The following is an 18,426-nucleotide window of genomic DNA, read 5'->3' as shown; positions in this document are numbered from 1 at the left end:
CCAGAGCGACTTACAGTAGTGAATGCATACATTACATCCATTTCATACATTTTTTTCTCCGTACTGGTCCCCCGTGGGAATCGAACCCACAACCCTGGCGTTGCAAACACCATGCTCTTCCAACTGAGCCACACGGAGCCATATGGTGGTCTATATGGTAGTCTCATGGTAGTCTATATGGTAGTCTCATGGTACTCTATATGGTGGTCTATATGGGAGTCTACATGGTAGTCTATATGGCCCATTAAAACCAGCAGGTAAAGAAAATGATATGAAATGTAGCCAATTAAAAAGACCGGCTTTACAAGCTCTTCTATTAACCCAGGCCAATAACTTACACGTACCACTGTTCACACACACACACACACACACACACACACACACACACACACACACACACACACACACACACACACACACACACACACACACACACACACACACACACACACACACACACACACACACACACACACTACAAGTGTGTAACTCAACGGAACGGCAGCAGACCTTTTTGTGGTTCCTATAACTTTGGCACCATACCGCAATGATAGTTCATGCTAAGCTTATGTCACATGATTTATACAGTTGATGTGTAATTTCGAAATATCCAACAAATACAGAAAGTATATAAAATATGAAAAATGATGCAGCCATAGAGTGGGGTCTGCCTTGGGAAGGGCTTCTGCATTTAAAAACTACCTGCGAAATACTAGGTACCACCAGCAGGTGGAGACAGTCCCCTGGAAGCCAGTAGTACTCTTCACCACTATGAACCAGACAGACTGAAGACAAGACAATCCCAGGTCATTTGAATTAAGTTTATTGTTATATGGCAATACGTTCCAGGCACTTTAAACTTCAACCAGATCAAAGTACCTCTCTCTCCTTCTCAATGGTTTTACTACAATAGGACAATACACTTACCAGCTCCAACACATTACAGTACATACAAGGAAATACAATGATATTTGCATTAAAAACTATACCTTGATAAATATATATCTTCATGTAACGTTAAGAAGTAATAGGAAATATTCAAAATATTGTGATTTTTAAATACATACAAATTAAATAGATTTGTATAAAAGTAGAATTTATATCCAATCCAGAGAAGATTGAGTTACAATTATCCATTTGAGAAGGTGCGGTGTACACATACAGACCCATTAAAGGTGGTGGAGTACACATACAGACCCATTAAAGGTGGTGGAGTACACATACAGACCCATTAAAGGTGATGGTGTACACATACAGACCCATTAAAGGTGATGGTGTACACATACAGACCCATTAATGGTGGTGGAGTACACATACAGACCCATTAAAGGTGATGGTGTAAACATACAGACCCATTAAAGGTGGTGGAGTACATATACAGACCCATTAAAGGTGATGGTGTACACATACAGACCCATTAAAGGTGGTGGAGTACATATACAGAACCATTAAAGGTGATGGTGTACACATACAGACCCATTAAAGGTGGTAGAGTACACATACATACCCATTAAAGGTGCGGTGTACACATAAAGGCCCATTAAAGGTGGTGGTGTACACATACAGACCCATTAAAGGTGGTGGAGTACACATACAGACCCATTAAAGGTGGTGGTGTACACATACAGACCCATTAAAGGTGGTGGAGTACACATACAGACCCATTAAAGGTGGCGGTGTACACATACAGACCCATTAAAGGTGGCGGTGTACACATACAGACCCATTAAAGGTGGTGGTGTACACATACAGACCCATTAAAGGTGGTGGTGTACACATACAGACCCATTAAAGGTGGCAGGCAGGTAAAGAAAACAATATGACAATATAATATGTACAAACATTTAGTCTAAATGAAAGGCTCTATTGCGGGTGACATAGAATCTAATATAGCAACTGCCTCCTGTGGTGATAAACAATATAGGTGATGATAGTTATGAATAATAACAACATGTCCTTGTGCTCTTTAGCCTTCATCACAACTATGAGCTGTATGTTAATAATCTGTCCAGGAGCATGAATATCAACAGACTGTATCTAGTCTTACAGGGCAGTAGTGTTGGGACTACTGCTGGGACCTATAGACCTTTTCAACAGACTGTATCTAGTCTTACAGGGCAGTAGTGTTGGGACTACTGCTGGGACCTATAGACCTTTTCAACAGACTGTATCTAGTCTTACAGGGCAGTAGTGTTGGGACTACTGCTGGGACCTATAGACCTTTTCAACAGCTGTTTTAGGAGGAGCGCAAGTGAACCATGGAACCCCAAAGAACTTCCGGTGAGTTTGTAAAAAACTTCCGGGGCAGCTGTAAACAGCTAGCTAGTTAACTTAGTGTAGTTGTTTTCTCAAGGTCAGAATTAGCATTTTTTCGACCATAGTATTCATGGTTGGGATGGTCCTTACATCCTGGGAAAATGTAAGTTTAACGTTATAGCTAGATTGAGAACAAAATTCTCATAACAGGTAATTACTGCTGCTAGCTAACTTTGTTGTAAACAATGAGGCCGTCAAACATTGGACTCAGATTCTAGCTACATTTAGTTTAGTTATATTGTTGGCTGTTGTGAGAGAAATTAATCTAGTTGGCTAACAAGGTCAGCTGATCTTTCTCTACCCCTACATCACGCTAGCTCTGGCTGGCTAACAAGGTCAGCTGATCTTTCTCTACCCTTACATCACGCTAGCTCTGTGGTTAATTACTGTGCTAGCCTAATGCAACACCACCAGAGCAAACGGATAATAAACGAGATTGTATTTATGATTGTATTTAGTGGATCTGGTAGCAAGTCAATAAGTTGTTTGTTCAGTTTTTCGGTGGATGAAATGTGAACTTGTCATTTTGTGCTAGCTAGCCAACTACCTAGCTAGTTAGCAATTATGAGGCACCGCAGCACCGGATGTTTTCTGGGGAACCTCTTGGTTGCGCGTGCGACCAGAACGTGTTATTGTTTTGACAGTTGAAAAGGTCTATAGTCTGGATAAGTAAGTATCTGAGCCAGGAACATCTCTCTCTCGTGAGGAACCTGCCTGGACAGGACGCGTGTCTACTGCAGCCCATTTCTAGAATACAGTACATGTGTTTCTGGGTTCTTATGAAGTCCAGCTCCTCAAGTAGTATGGCCTCTCTTCTCCTTCGCTCCCTCCTCCTCCTCACTCTTTCCTCCTCATTCTCTCCCTCCTCCTCTCTCTACCACTCCTTTTTTCCCTCCTCCTCTTCCTCCTTCTCTTTCTCCTCTCCCTCCTTCTCTCTCCTCTCCCTCCTCTCTCTCCTCTCCCTCCTCCTCTCTCTCCTCTCCCTCCTCCTCTCTCTCCTCTCCCTCCTCCTCTCTATCTACTCAGAGCAGACAGAATGCTGGTGGTGTCTTCTTTCAGGTAGCTAGATAGCTACAGTAAATAACACACTTCTCTATACATTCAGTTTAAATTAGGGCACTTAGGGATGTTCATGTAGAAGACTGACCAATACCAACTCATCTTATTACAAGGCTGATCAATATGTTTCATCTTTCATCATGGTCTTTAAACCCAGGGAACCTTTCTGGTTGAACCCCATGGTCAATAAACCCAGGGAACCTTTCTGGTTGGACCACATGGTCAATAAACCCAGGGAACCTTTCTGGTTGAACCCCATGGTCAATAAACCCAGGGAACCTTTCTGGTTGGACCACATGGTCAATAAACCCAGGGAACCTTTCTGGTTGAACCCCATGGTCAATAAACCCAGGGAACCTTTCTGGTTGGACCACATGGTCAATAAACCCAGGGAACCTTTCTGGTTGAACCCCATGGTCAATAAACCCAGGGAACCTTTCTGGTTGGACCACATGGTCAATAAACCCAGGGAACCTTTCTGGTTGAACCCCATGGTCAATAAACCCAGGGAACCTTTCTGGTTGAACTGCATGGTCAATAATCCCACATGGTCCAATCAGGTTGTCAGGGGGTGGGGCCAAAGTCTGTCCCTGGGGTTGAAATCCTCAGCGGTTGGTTGGTTGGTGTCATGAGACTTGACCAATGGGCAGTGGCGCTAGTCAAACATGCCCCTCCTGGTGGGACTGGGGGACATCTTCCTGCTCAGACGAGGGGTTCCCTGGAGACACACACACACACCATGCGCACACACACAAACACAACACACACACATAGTTAACATTAGAACTACAGCAGGAGAATTGTTGCTCTGCTCAAAACAAAAATATGTTTGTCAAGAAGTGATTTCAGGGCAAGCAGCTCTGGTACAGGGAACAGAGGTAAGGGTTAAAGGTCAGGGAACAGAGGTAAGGGTTAAAGGTCAGGGAACAGAGGTAAGGGTTAGAGGCCAGGGAACAGAGGTAAGGGTTAAAGGTCAGGGAACAGAGGTAAGGGTTAAAGGTCAGGGAACAGAGGTAAGGGTTAGAGGTCAGGGAAGAGAGGTAAGGGTTAAAGGTCAGGGAACAGAGGTAAGGGTTAAAGGTCAGGGAACAGAGGTAAGGGTTAAAGGTCAGGGAACAGAGGTAAGGGTTAGAGGTCAGGGAAGAGAGGTAAGGGTTAAAGGTCAGGGAACAGAGGTAGAGAGTACTGACCGGTGACTGGGCCTTAGAGAAGTTTACGTGGGCGTACAACAACACTGCTATGTCCTTGTGACCGGCTTCCAGAGCGATAGACAGGGCATTGCTCTCATCCTAGAGAGAGAGAGAGGAAGAAGTAGAAAAAGGCAGAGAGGGACAGAGAGAGGAAATAGAGGAGAGAGAGATTAACAATATTACATAAAGTGGCTGCATAATTACATCACAAAAGTGAGGGAGAGAGAGAGCGAAAGAGAGAGAGAGAAAGAGAAATACCATGTCAGTTGTACAACTGAATGCCTTCAACTGAAAGGAAAAGATAGAGAGAGAAAGAGAGGAACAGATAAAGAAAGAGAAAGAGAGGAACAGAGAGAGAAGGAAAAGAGAGGAACAGATAGAGAGAGAGAGGAACAGCTAGAGAGAGAGAGGAACAGCTAGAGAGAGAGATGAACAGATAGAGAGAAAGAGAGGAACAGATAGAGAGAGAGAAAGAGAGGAACAGATAGAGAGAGAAACAGAGAGAGAGGAACAGATAGAGAGAGAGATGAGAGAGAAAGAGAAGGACAGACCAAGAAAGAGAGATAGGAACAGAAAAAGAGAGAAAGATTGTTCACGATGCCACTGAGAGAGGCGTCGCAGCCCGACTGGGTCATCAACACAGACAGACAGACAGACAGACAGACAGACAGACAGACAGACAGACAGACAGACAGACGCGCGCGCGCGCGCGCGCGCGCTCACGCTGTCGCTGAGAGTGGCGTCGCAGCCCGGCTGGGCCATCAACACAGACAGACAGACAGACAGACAGACAGACAGACAGACACTCACGCTGTCGCTGAGAGTGGCGTCGCAGCCCGGCTGGGCCATCAACACAGACAGACAGACAGACAGACAGACAGACAGACAGACAGACAGACAGACAGACAGACAGACAGACAGACAGACAGACACTCACGCTGTCGCTGAGAGTGGCGTCGCAGCCCGGCTGGGCCATCAACACAGACAGACAGACAGAGACACAGACAGACAGACAGACAGACAGACAGACAGACAGACAGACAGACAGACAGACAGACAGACAGACAGACAGACAGACAGACAGGTACTCACGCTGTCGCTGAGAGTCGCTTCGCAGGCCGGCTGGGCCATCAACACAGACAGAAAGACAGACAGACAGACAGACAGACAGACAGACAGACAGACAGACAGACAGACAGACAGGTACTCACGCTGTCGCTGAGAGTGGCGTCGCAGCCCGGCTGGGCCAGCAGTAGTTTGACTATCTCAGCGTGGCCATGTTCGCTGGCACACATCAGGGCTGTAGAACCCTCATCATCCTGGACATTGACCTCTGCCCCCTGGGCCAGCAGCGCCCGAACCATGTCCATCCTGCCATGACTGACCGCCAGCATCAGCCCTGTCTGGCCAGCCTGAGAGAGGGAGGGAGGGAGGGGGGAGGGAGGTGGGGGAGGGAGGGAGGGGGTTACATTTTGATGAAGAAAATGTAGTCTATTTCAGAAGAACAGAATAGCATACTCTGAGTTGTCCTTATGTTAGGTCCTGATGTGGCTGTGGGCTACACTAGTTCATTTAGCAGGTCCTGATATGGCTGTGGGCTACACTAGTTCATTTAGCAGGTCCTGATGTGGCTGTGCCATATGGCTGTGGGCGACACTAGTTCATTTAGCAGGTCCTGATGTGGCTGTGGACTACACTAGTTCATTTAGCAGGTCCTGATGTGGCTGTGGGCGACACTAGTTCATTTAGCAGGTCCTGATGTGGCTGTGGGGCTACACTAGTTCATTTACCAGGTCCTGATCTGGCTGTGGGGCTACACTAGTTCATTTAGCAGGTCCTGATGTGGCTGTGGGGCTACACTAGTTCATTTAGCAGGTCCTGATGTGGCTGTGGGGCTACACTAGATCATTTAGCAGGTCCTGATGTGGCTGTGGGGCTACACTAGTTCATTTAGCAGGACCTGATGTGGCTGTGGGCTACACTAGTTCATTTAGCAGGTCCTGATGTGGCTGTGGGCTACACTAGTTCATTTAGCAGGTCCTGATGTGGCTGTGCCATATGGCTGTGGGCTACACTAGTTCATTTAGCAGGTCCTGATGTGGCTGTGGGCTACAATAGTTCATTTAGCAGGTCCTGATGTGGCTGTGGGCTACACTAGTTCATTTAGCAGGCCCTGATGTGGCTGTGGGCGACACTAGTTCATTTAACAGGTCCTGATGTGGCTGTGGGACTACACTAGTTCATTTAGCAGGTCCTGATGTGGCTGTGGGCTACACTAGTTCATTTAGCAGGTCCTGATGTGGCTGTGGGCTACACTAGTTCATTTAGCAGGTCCTGATGTGGCTGTGTCATATGGCTGTGGGCTAAACTAGTTCATTTAGCAGGTCCTGATGTGGCTGTGGGCTACACTAGTTCATTTAGCAGGTCCTGATGTGGCTGTGCCATATGGCTGTGGGCGACACTAGTTCATTTAGCAGGTCCTGATGTGGCTGTGGACTACACTAGTTCATTTAGCAGGTCCTGATGTGGCTGTGGACTACACTAGTTCATTTAGCAGGTCCTGATGTGGCTGTGGGCTACACTAGTTCATTTAGCAGGTCCTGATGTGGCTGTGGGCTACACTAGTTCATTTAGCAGGTCCTGATGTGGCTGTGGGGCTACACTAGTTCATTTAGCAGGTCCTGATGTGGCTGTGGGCTACACTAGTTCATTTAGCAGGTCCTGATGTGGCTGTGGACTACACTAGTTCATTTAGCAGGTCCTGATGTGGCTGTGGACTACACTAGTTCATTTAGCAGGTCCTGATGTGGCTGTGGGCTACACTAGTTCATTTAGCAGGTCCTGATGTGGCTGTGGGCTACACTAGTTCATTTAGCAGGTCCTGATGTGGCTGTGGGCTACACTAGTTCATTTAGCAGGTCCTGATGTGGCTGTGGGGCTACACTAGTTCATTTAGCAGGTCCTGGTGTGGCTGTGGGCGACACTAGTTCATTTAGCAGGTCCTGATGTGGCTGTGGGGCGACACTAGTTCATTTAGCAGGTCCTGATGTGGCTGTGGGGCGACACTAGTTCATTTAGCAGGTCCTGATGTGGCTGTGGGCGACACTAGTTCATTTAGCAGGTCCTGATGTGGCTGTGGGACTACACTAGTTAATTTAGCAGGTCCTGATGTGGCTGTGGGCTACACTAGTTCACTTAGCAGGTCCTGATGTGGCTGTGGGCTACACTAGTTCACTTAGCAGGTCCTGATGTGGCTGTGCCATATGGCTGTGGGCTACACTAGTTCATTTAGCAGGTCCTGATGTGGCTGTGGGAGACACTAGTTCATTTAGCAGGTCCTGATGTGGCTGTGGGGCTACACTAGTTCATTTAGCAGGTCCTGATGTGGCTGTGCCATATGGCTGTGGGCTACACTAGTTCATTTAGCAGGTCCTGATGTGGCTGTGGGCGACACTAGTTCATTTAGCAGGTCCTGATGTGGCTGTGGGCGACACTAGTTCATTTAGCAGGTCCTGATGTGGCTGTGGGGCTACACTAGTTCATTTAGCAGGTCCTGATGTGGCTGTGGGGCTACACTAGTTCATTTAGCAGGTCCTGATGTGGCTGTGGGCTACACAAGTTCATTTAGCAGGTCCTGATGTGGCTGTGGGCTACACTAGTTCATTTAGCAGGTCCTGATGTGGCTGTGGGGCTACACTAGTTCATTTAGCAGGTCCTGATGTGGCTGTGGGGCTACAGTAGTTCATTTAGCAGGTCCTGATGTGGCTGTGGGCTACACTAGTTCATTTAGCAGGTCCTGCTGTGGCTGTGGGCTACACTAGTTCATTTAGCAGGTCCTGATGTGGCTGTGCCATATGGCTGTGGGCTACAATAGTTCATTTAGCAGGTCCTGATGTGGCTGTGGGCTACAATAGTTAATTTAGCAGGTTCTGATGTGGCTGTGGGCTACACTAGTTCATTTAGCAGGCCCTGATGTGGCTGTGGGCGACACTAGTTAATTTAGCAGGTCCTGATGTGGCTGTGGGGCGACACTAGTTCATTTAACAGGTCCTGATGTGGCTGTGGGACTACACTAGTTCATTTAACAGGTCCTGATGTGGCTGTGGGCTACACTAGTTCATTTAGCAGGTCCTGATGTGGCTGTGGGCTACACTAGTTCATTTAGCAGGTCCTGATGTGGCTGTGCCATATGGCTGTGGGCTACAATAGTTCATTTAGCAGGTCCTGATGTGGCTGTGGGCTACACTAGTTCATTTAGCAGGCCCTGATGTGGCTGTGGGCGACACTAGTTAATTTAGCAGGTCCTGATGTGGCTGTGGGGCGACACTAGTTCATTTAACAGGTCCTGATGTGGCTGTGGGACTACACTAGTTCATTTAACAGGTCCTGATGTGGCTGTGGGACTACACTAGTTCATTTTGCAGGTCCTGATGTGGCTGTGGGCTACACTAGTTCATTTAGCAGGTCCTGATGTGGCTGTGTCATATGGCTGTGGGCTACACTAGTTCATTTAGCAGGTCCTGATGTGGCTGTGCCATATGGCTGTGGGCGACACTAGTTCATTTAGCAGGTCCTGATGTGGCTGTGGACTACACTAGTTCATTTAGCAGGTCCTGATGTGGCTGTGGACTACACTAGTTCATTTAGCAGGTCCTGATGTGGCTGTGGGCTACACTAGTTCACTTAGCAGGTCCTGATGTGGCTGTGCCATATGGCTGTGGGCTACACTAGTTCATTTAGCAGGTCCTGATGTGGCTGTGGGGGACACTAGTTCATTTAGCAGGTCCTGATGTGGCTGTGGGGCTACACTAGTTCATTTAGCAGGTCCTGATGTGGCTGTGCCATATGGCTGTGGGCTACACTAGTTCATTTAGCAGGTCCTGATGTGGCTGTGGGCGACACTAGTTCATTTAGCAGGTCCTGATGTGGCTGTGGGCGACACTAGTTCATTTAGCAGGTCCTGATGTGGCTGTGGGGCTACACTAGTTCATTTAGCAGGTCCTGATGTGGCTGTGCCAAATGGCTGTGGGCTACACTAGTTCATTTAGCAGGTCCTGATGTGGCTGTGCCATATGTCTGTGGGGCTACACTAGTTCATTTAGCAGACTAGATTTGCTCAGTATTCCGTGGCATTATTTTATACTATTTTATAGTATGAAGAATACAATTAAACGAAGCTGAATAAAATAGAAAGGATATTTTCTCCAAATGATTTGAGGGAGTGCGCCCATGCAGCTATTCTGTGTTGAGCGGTTAACAAAGAAACAGGTCCTCCTATATGCTTAATTTACAGTTATTAATGTAACTTTAGTTGTTCTACAAACGTTGGGCTGATATGTTTAGATGTTTAATACATTGTAAGGCTGCATGATGAGACTCTAATGATGATTTGAAAAAAGTCCCTTGAAAGGCCTGAGCTCTGCTTTGTTTTTTTTGCGCAGGCTGTACACACTTCATCAGTCTCTCATTCACAATTTGACAAGCATTTGATAATGCCTCAAATTTCACGGTGGCTTCCCCTTTGTGGCAATAAGGCACCCTAAAAATATCCATGCCTTTGTTGTGCCCTTCTCCCTGAGTGCGTGCTTCGAAACACTCACTGAGTGAACATCACATGATTCTCACAGACTACAAGTGAAGACAGACACCCTTAGGGACGCAACTGCACGAGTCCTTATCCAATTCCAAGGTCCATATTGAAGATATTGGAAGAACTGTTCACATTTCCTTTTCGTCAGCCAACAAGATGAGTAGGCCTAACGAACAGCAAAAGCACTAGCCTATGTCAATATACTGTCCCACATAGTACAACAGTTGACTTATTCTATTCTGTGAGAGAAATAAATATTCCAAACATAGTCTGGGACAGTTATGGGATGCAATAGATCCCAAATTAATACAACCACTAGCATCAAAAAAACTTTTTTTACGCAATGTGGCTGACACAACAGATCAGAACGTTTAGCTTAAAATGTTGATAAACTATTAGGCTATTTCTTCACATTCAAATCAAATCAAATTTTATTAGTCACATGCACTGAAAACAACAGGTGTTGACCTTACAGTGAAATGCTTACTTACGAGCCCCTAACCAACAATGCATTTAAAAAAAATACGAATAAGAATAACAAATAAAAGTAACAAGTAATTAAAGAGCAGCAGTAAATAACAATAGCGTGACTATATACAGGGGGGTACCGGTACAGAGTCAATGTGGAGGCTATATACAGGGGGTACCGGTACAGAGTCAATGTGGAGGCTATATACAGGTGGTACCAGTACAGAGTCAATGTGGAGGCTATATACAGGGGGTACCGGTACAGAGTCAATGTGGAGGCTATACACAGGGGGTACCGGTACAGAGTCAATGTGCGGGGGCACCGGTTAGTTGAGGTAGTATGGACATGTAGGTAGAGTTATTAAAGTGACTATGCATAGATGACAACAGAGAGTAGCAGCAGCATAAAAGAGGGGTTGGGGGGGGTGCAAATAGTCCGGGTAGCCATTTGATTAGATGTTCAGGAGTCTCATGGCTTGGGGGTAGAAGCTGTTAAGGAGCCTCTTGGACCTAGACTTGGCACTCCGGTACCGCTTGCTGTGCAGTAGAAGAGAGAACAGTCTATGACTAGGGTGGCTGGAGCCTTTGACAATTTTTAGGGCCTTCCTCTGACACCGCCTCTTATAGAGGTCCTGGATGGCCCCAGTGATGTACTGGGCCGTACGCACTTGCGGTCTGAGGCAGAGCAGTTGCCATACCAGGCGAAATCTTTTCAGTCTCCTGAGGGGGAATAGGCTTAGTCGTGCTAAACACCTCCCTCTGCAACTGGATCCTGGACTTCCTGACGGGCCGCCCCCAGGTGGTGAGGGTAGGTGGCAACACATCTGCCATGCTGATCCTCAACACTGGAGCCCCTCAGGGGTGCGTGCTCAGTCCCCTTCTCTACTCCCTGTTCACCCACGACTGCGTGGCCAGGCACGACTCCAACACCATCATTAAGTTTGCAGATGACACAACAGTGGTAGGCCTGATCACCGACAACGACGAGACAGCCTATAGGGAGGAGGTCAGAGACCTGGCCGGGTGGTGCCAGAACAACAACCTATCCCTCAACGTAACCAAGACTAAGGAGATGATTGTGGACTACAGGAAAAGGAGGACCGAGCACGCCCCCATTCTCATCAACAGGGCTGAAGTGGAGCAGGTTGAGAGCTTCAAGTTCCTTGGTGTCCACAACACCAACAAACTAACATGGTCCAAACACACCAAGACAGTCGTGAAGAGAGCACGACAAAGCCTATTCCCCCTTAGGAGACTGAAAAGATTTGGCATGGGTCCTCAGACCCTCAAAAGGTTCTACAGCTGCAACATTGAGAGCATCCTGACTGGTTGCATCACTGCCTGGTATGGCAACTGCTTGGCCCCTGACCGACCGCAAGGCACTTCAGAGGGTAGTGCGTACGGCCCAGTACATCACTGGAGCTAAGCTGCCTGCCATCCAAGACCTCTACACCAGCTGGTGTCAGAGGAAGGCCCTAAAAATTGTCAAAGACCCCAGCCACCCCAGTCATAGACTGTTCTCTCTGCTACCGCACGGCAAGCGGTACCGGAGTGCCAAGTCTAGGACAAAAAGGCTTCTCAACAGTTTTTACCCCCAAGCCATAAGACCCCTGAATAGGTAATGAAAAGGTTACCCTGTACTATTTGCATTGTGTGCCCCCCAACCCCTTTTTTACGCTGCTGCTACTCTCTGTTTATCATAAATGCATGGTCACTATAACTATACATTCATGTACATACTACCTCAATCAGCCTGACTAACAGGTGTCTGTATGTAGCCTCGCTACTTTTATAGCCTCGCTACTGAATATAGCCTGTCTTTTTATTGTTGTTTTATTTCTTTACTTACCTATTGTTCACCTAATACCTTTTTTGCACTATTGGTTAGAGTCTGTAAGTAAGCATTTCACTGTAAGGTCTACACCTGTTGTATTCAGCATTTCACTGTAAGGTCTACACCTGTTGTATTCAGCATTTCACTGTAAGGTCTACAACTGTTGTATTCGGCGCACGTGACAAATAAACTTTGATTTGTTGTGCTTAATTTTAAGAAGTTTTTTGCCCGCTTTAGTTGTCATACAAACCTTATCAAAACATATTGGCCCATGGGCTAGGCTACATGAGGTGTGTGACTATGATTCGAAAAGTCGCCAAAAAAAAAGGCTTTCTTATGCACTTTTTTTCTTGCCTTATGCTGGGCATCATAAACAAGTGCTAATATATAATTCACAAGTGATAGGCTAATATTGTCACCCATCAGACTATTCCTGATTTAATCTTGTCTTTACATATACTAAATAATATACTAAATAATATATGTGTGAAATTAGTTTTGATGTAGAATGGACCGTTATCATGCACCTGCCTGGAAACAGGGGCAGCAGGGGAAAAATACATGTCATATATGCACTTAAATAGCGAATGGAGGAAGCTTTTCCCATAGTTCATTTTCATGCCAGCCAGGTAGGATATACTCCTGTTGTAAAGAGAAGCAATGTGTTTAATATTAGAAAAGCTGAGAAATAAATATAGTAGGCCTAGCCTATAGAAATCTGAACCTCCTCTTTTTAGTAGAGGCCATCACTCTGTTTTCTCACGTAATTGTATAGCCTGTAGAAATGTTGCGCAACATGAGCTCAGGGGCTCTCATGAAGTGTTTGATTTGATTTTCTATTACATTTGCATTGATGTCAGAGTGATTAGAGGGACAATAGAGTGCTGAGTACCAGGCAGTTAGCACGTTTGGCAGGCTACTAATGACCAGCAGCATCAGAGCTTGGAGAAGCATAGTTACCGTGGAATTTGACTGCCTTCATGACTCGTGACCGCCGGTGTGGCAGTAATACGGTCACCTCAACAGCCCTAGTCATACCTGACTTGAACCCCTAACATATGATCCCTTCCACATACCTGGCTGGCCCCTGACCCCATACCTGGCTGGCCCCTGACCCCATACCTGGCTGGCCCCTGACCCCATACCTGGCTGACCCCTGACCCCATACCTGGCTGGCCCCTGACCCCATACCTGGCTGGCCCCTGACCCCATACCTGGCTGGCCCCTGACCCCATACCTGGTTGGACCCTGGCCCCATACCTGGCTGGCCTTAGCGTTGACGTCTCCCTTGCTGAAGAGGTACTCTACGATGGCCATGTCTTTAGGAGCCTCGACAGCCGCCAGCACAGACAGCATGATGGGAGTATAGCCAGCCTTATTCTGCTGGTTCACGTTACACACATCTGGAATAAACAACAACAACGTTACTCTAGAAGTAAACAACAAAAACATACAGTCTGGATGTAAACAACAACATTAAACTTGAAGTAAACAACAACAGTCTGGATGTAAACAACAACATTAAATTTAAAGTAAACAACTTTCTTTTTTTTTAACACTAGACAGACAGGACAGAGACTGTATGATGATACAGACAGGAGGACAGAGACTGTATGTTAAACTAGACAGACAGGAGGACAGAGACTGTATGTTAAACTAGACAGACAGGAGGACAGAGACTGTATGATGATACACTAGGCAGACAGGACATGTCACATAAACTTGAAAACAAATGTTTCCCTCACTTGCGTTGAGCAGCGTCTTGACAATGTGGAAGTTGGAGTGTGACACGCTGTAGTGGAGCGCCGTGTTCCCGTTACCGTCCGCCATGTTGACAATGTGACGCAGCATGGCCGGCGAGATGTCACGGAACGCTGTTAAATAGTCCTCCACCATGCCAGGCACCACCATCTTCTGACTGGACACACAGAACCACTCGTTCTGAACTGTGTTCACACAGGCTCTCTAGAGGATGATGGCGACACAGAGACATGATCAGGCATTATGAACCACTACATTTACATTTTAGTCATTTAGCAGACGCTCTTATCCAGAGCGACTTACAGTAGTGAATGCATACATTTCATTTCATGCATTTTTTTTTTTTTTTTTTTTGTACTGGCCCCCCATGGGAATCGAACCCACAACCCTGGCGTTGCACACACCATGCTGGCATTGCAAACACCATGCTCTACCAACTGAGCCACAGGGAATGCTAGAACAGTGGCCATCTCTCACCAGTGCTACTGTGATGTGAATAGGATTGCTTTACAGTGAGTCAAATCTCCTAAATAAATGTTAGTGATGGTTAATTTCTCCATTGTTCCTGAGCTACGGCAAACATATAGAAAGGACACGGGTCAGAGCAGACGGCATCGTCCTGCCAGAAATCTGCCGGGCCGACAGCCCAGTAGAGAAAAGAAGCAGGCAGGGAGAAAACCTGAGTAAAATGGACTTGCAGCGGAATCGCTGTTAGTTCCTGACTCTACTGTGCTGAGAGAGACAAGAATTGTTTGGACGGACAGAGTGAGTGGACAATACAAGGAGAGAGAGAGCTAACCAAGGAGGGCCTACAGCAGCACCTGGATCTTCTGCACAGATTCTGTCAGACCTGAGGCCTGACCAGCTTGCTTAGGGGACTCTTCTACAGGTTTATCTCTCTGTATGTGATGGCAGAGCAGAATTAGACCGATACCCTCCAATTATCAAAATCCAGAAAAGAGACGTTAAATTCTACAACCATCGAAAAGGAAGTGATTCCCAAACCTTCCATAACAAAGCCATCACATACAGAGAGATAAACCTGTAGAAGAGTCCCCTAAGCAAGCTGGTCCTGTGTTCACAAACACAAACAGACCCCACAGAGCCCAAGCAACACAATTAGACCCAACCAAATCATGAGAAACCAAAAAGATAATTACTTGACACATTGGAAAGAATTAACAATAAAAAACAGAGCAAACTACAATGCTATTTGGCCCTAAACAGAGAGTACACAGCGACAGAATACCTGACCACTGTGACTGACCCAAACTTAAGCAAAGCTTTGACTATGTACAGACTCCGTGAGCATAGCCTTGCTATTGAGAAAGGCCACCGTAGGCAGACCTGGCTCTCAAGAGAAGACAGGCTATGTGCAACACTGCCCACAAAATGAGGTGGAAACTGAGCTGAACGTCCTAACCTCCTGCCAAATGTAGGACCATATTAGATACACATATTTCCCTCGGATTACACAGATCCACAAAGAATTTCAAAACAAACCCAATTTTGATAAACTCCCATATCTACTGGGTGAAATACCACAGTGTGCCAGAGAGAGAGAGATGAATAATGAGAGAGATGGAGAGAAAGGTAGAGATGTAGAATTGAGAGAGAGAGATGAATAATGAGATGGAGCAAGAGAGAGAAAGGTAGAGAGGTTGAATTGAGAGAGAGAGAGAGAGAGAGAGAGATGAATAATGAGAGAGATGGAGCGAGGGAGAGAGAGGAAGAGAGGTAGAATTGAGAGAGAGAGAGAGAGAGATGAATAATGAGAGAGATGGAGAGAAAGGTAGAGAGGTAGAATTGAGAGAGAGAGAGAGAGAGAGAGAGAGATGAATAATGAGGGAGATGGAGCGAGGGAGAGAGAGGAAGAGGTAGAATTGAGAGAGAGAGAGAGATGAATAATGAGAGAGATGGAGAGAAAGGTAGAGAGGTAGAATTGAGAGAGAGAGAGAGAGAGAGAGATGAATGATGAGAGAGATGGAGAGAAAGGTAGAGAGGTAGAATTGAGAGATGAATAATGAGAGAGATGGAGAGAAAGGTAGAGAGGTAGAATTGAGAGAGAGTGAGAGAGAGAGAGAGAGAGAGAGATGAATAATGAGAGAGATGGAGAGAAAGGTAGAGAGGTAGAATTGAGAGAGAGAGAGAGAGAGATGAATAATGAGAGAGATGGAGAGAAAGGTAGAGAGGTAGAATTGTTCACAAGCAGAGTTAACAACAACGGTTACTCACCACATCTTTACTGGCTAAGGCCTTGCCATCATTCAGGTGGTTCTTCAACACGTTACAGGCAGCCAACATCTTCTCACTCAACTCAAACCTGGAGAGACAGACAGACAGACAGGACTCTGAATTTAATTCAGACAAATGGACAATTTCTTGATTTTCCAAATCTAGGGGTGAAAGTAGATTTTGTTTCTTACTGGTATGGGACCTACTATATTATGGCCTAATCACCCTAATCATACAATTACATATAGAACCCCTATTAATGTAGTATGATCTCAGCGGGTCTAATCATAGAATTACATATACAACCCCTATTAATGTAGTATGATCTCAGTGGGTCTAATCATAGAATTACATATAGAAACCCTATTAATGTAGTATGATCTCAGCGGGTCTAATCACAGAATTACATATAGAACCCCTATTAATGTAGTATGATCTCAGCGGGTCTAATCATAGAATTACATATAGAACCCCTATTAATGTAGTATGATCTCAGTGGGTCTAATCATAGAATTACATATAGAACCCCAATTAATGTAGTATGATCTCAGTGGGTCTAATCATAGAATTACATATAGAACCCATATTAATGTAGTATGATCTCAGCGGGTCTAATCACAGAATTACATATAGAACCCCTATTAATATGATCTCAGTGGGTCTAATCATAGAATTACATATAGAACCCCTATTAACTTTTTAAGGTATAGGGGGCAGTATTTTCATTTTCGGATGAAAAGTGTACCCCAGAGTAAACTGCCTAATACTCGGGCCCAGAGTCAAATATTTGCATATTATTAGTAGATTTGGATAGAAAACACTCTGAAGTTTCTAAAACTGTTTGAATGATGTCTGTGAGTAAAACAGAACTCATATGGCAGGCAAAAAGCTGAGAAAAATCCAACCAGGAAGTGGGAAATCTGAGAATTGTATTTCTTCTGTGGGGTCACGTTGCACTTCCTAAGGCTTCCATTGGCTGTCAACAGCCTTTAGAAATGTGTTTCATCCTTCTCCTGTTACTGGGCAGAAAATAGGAGCTCAGTCAATGAGTGGACCGCCTGAGGACAAAGGATTGGTGATGCGCGAGCCCGCCAGCGCACCGTTCCTTCTTTTTCTTGAATGAATACACTATTGTCCGGTTGGAATATTATTGACGTTTTATCTTAAAAAGACCCTAAGGATTGATTGTAAACAATGTTTCTACGAACGGTAATGGAACTATTTGACTTTTCGTCTCTGGATTTATGCTCGCGCGTTATGCCTTTGGATAGTGATCTGAACGCACGAACAAAACGGAGGTATTTGGACATAAATATGGAGTATTTCGAACAAAAAGAACATTTCTTGTGGAAGTAGGAGTCCTGGGAGTGCATTCTGACGAAGATCAGCAAAGGTAAGAGAATATTTATAATACTAATTCTGAGTTTAGTCGACCCCAGAACTTGGCGGGTATCTGTATAGCTTGCTTTGATAGCGAGCTATGTACTCAGAATATTGAAAAATGTGCTTTCGCTGTAAAGCTGTTTTAAAATCTGACACAGCGGATGCGTTAAGGAGAAGTATATCTATAATTCTTTCAATAACTGTTGTAAATTTTATCAACGTTTATGATGAGTATTTTTGTAAATTGATGTGCACATTCACCGGACGTTTTGGTGGGAATACATTTTCTGAACATCACGCACCAATGTAAAATGGGGTTTTTGGATATAAATATGAACTTTATTGAGCAAAACATACATGTATTGTGTAACATGAAGTCCTATGAGTGCCATCTGATGAAGATCATCAAAGGGTAGTGAATATTTTAGCTGATTTTTTGGTTTTTGTGATGCATGTCCGTACTTGGAAAATGGCAGTGTGGTTTTTCTTGTGAAGTTTATGTCCTAACATAATCTAATTTTATGCTTTCGCTGTAAATCCTTTTTGAAATCGGACATTGTGGTTAGATTAACGAGAAGTTTATCTTTAAA

The 18,426-nt window shown here is 45.4% G+C and overlaps 1 protein-coding gene across 5 annotated transcripts in view; it reads right to left on the bottom strand.

The window, feature by feature from the left end:
- Positions 1–807: 807 nt before the first annotated feature.
- kank1a (KN motif and ankyrin repeat domains 1a) overlaps positions 808–18,426 on the bottom strand; it is a 198,621-nt gene continuing 181,002 nt past the window's right edge. For all 5 annotated transcript variants that reach the window (XM_082961593.1, XM_082961594.1, XM_082961595.1 and 2 more), the window contains 6 exons: positions 16,454–16,541; positions 14,203–14,422; positions 13,718–13,860; positions 5,777–5,977; positions 4,566–4,664; positions 808–4,093 (listed from right to left, as the gene is read on the bottom strand). In XM_082961593.1, the coding sequence (XP_082817719.1) occupies positions 4,031–4,093; positions 4,566–4,664; positions 5,777–5,977; positions 13,718–13,860; positions 14,203–14,422; positions 16,454–16,541 (814 nt within the window). In that variant the 3' untranslated portion in view covers positions 808–4,030. The remainder of the gene's footprint in view (positions 4,094–4,565; positions 4,665–5,776; positions 5,978–13,717; positions 13,861–14,202; positions 14,423–16,453; positions 16,542–18,426) is intronic.

Source organism: Salmo salar, chromosome 15, assembly GCF_965601325.2.
Source record: "Salmo salar chromosome 15, fSalSal1, whole genome shotgun sequence".
In the NCBI taxonomy this organism is placed as follows: domain Eukaryota; kingdom Metazoa; phylum Chordata; class Actinopteri; order Salmoniformes; family Salmonidae; genus Salmo; species Salmo salar.
The sequence above is the reverse complement of the archived record's forward strand: the minus strand, read 5'-3'. Positions and strand labels throughout refer to the sequence as shown.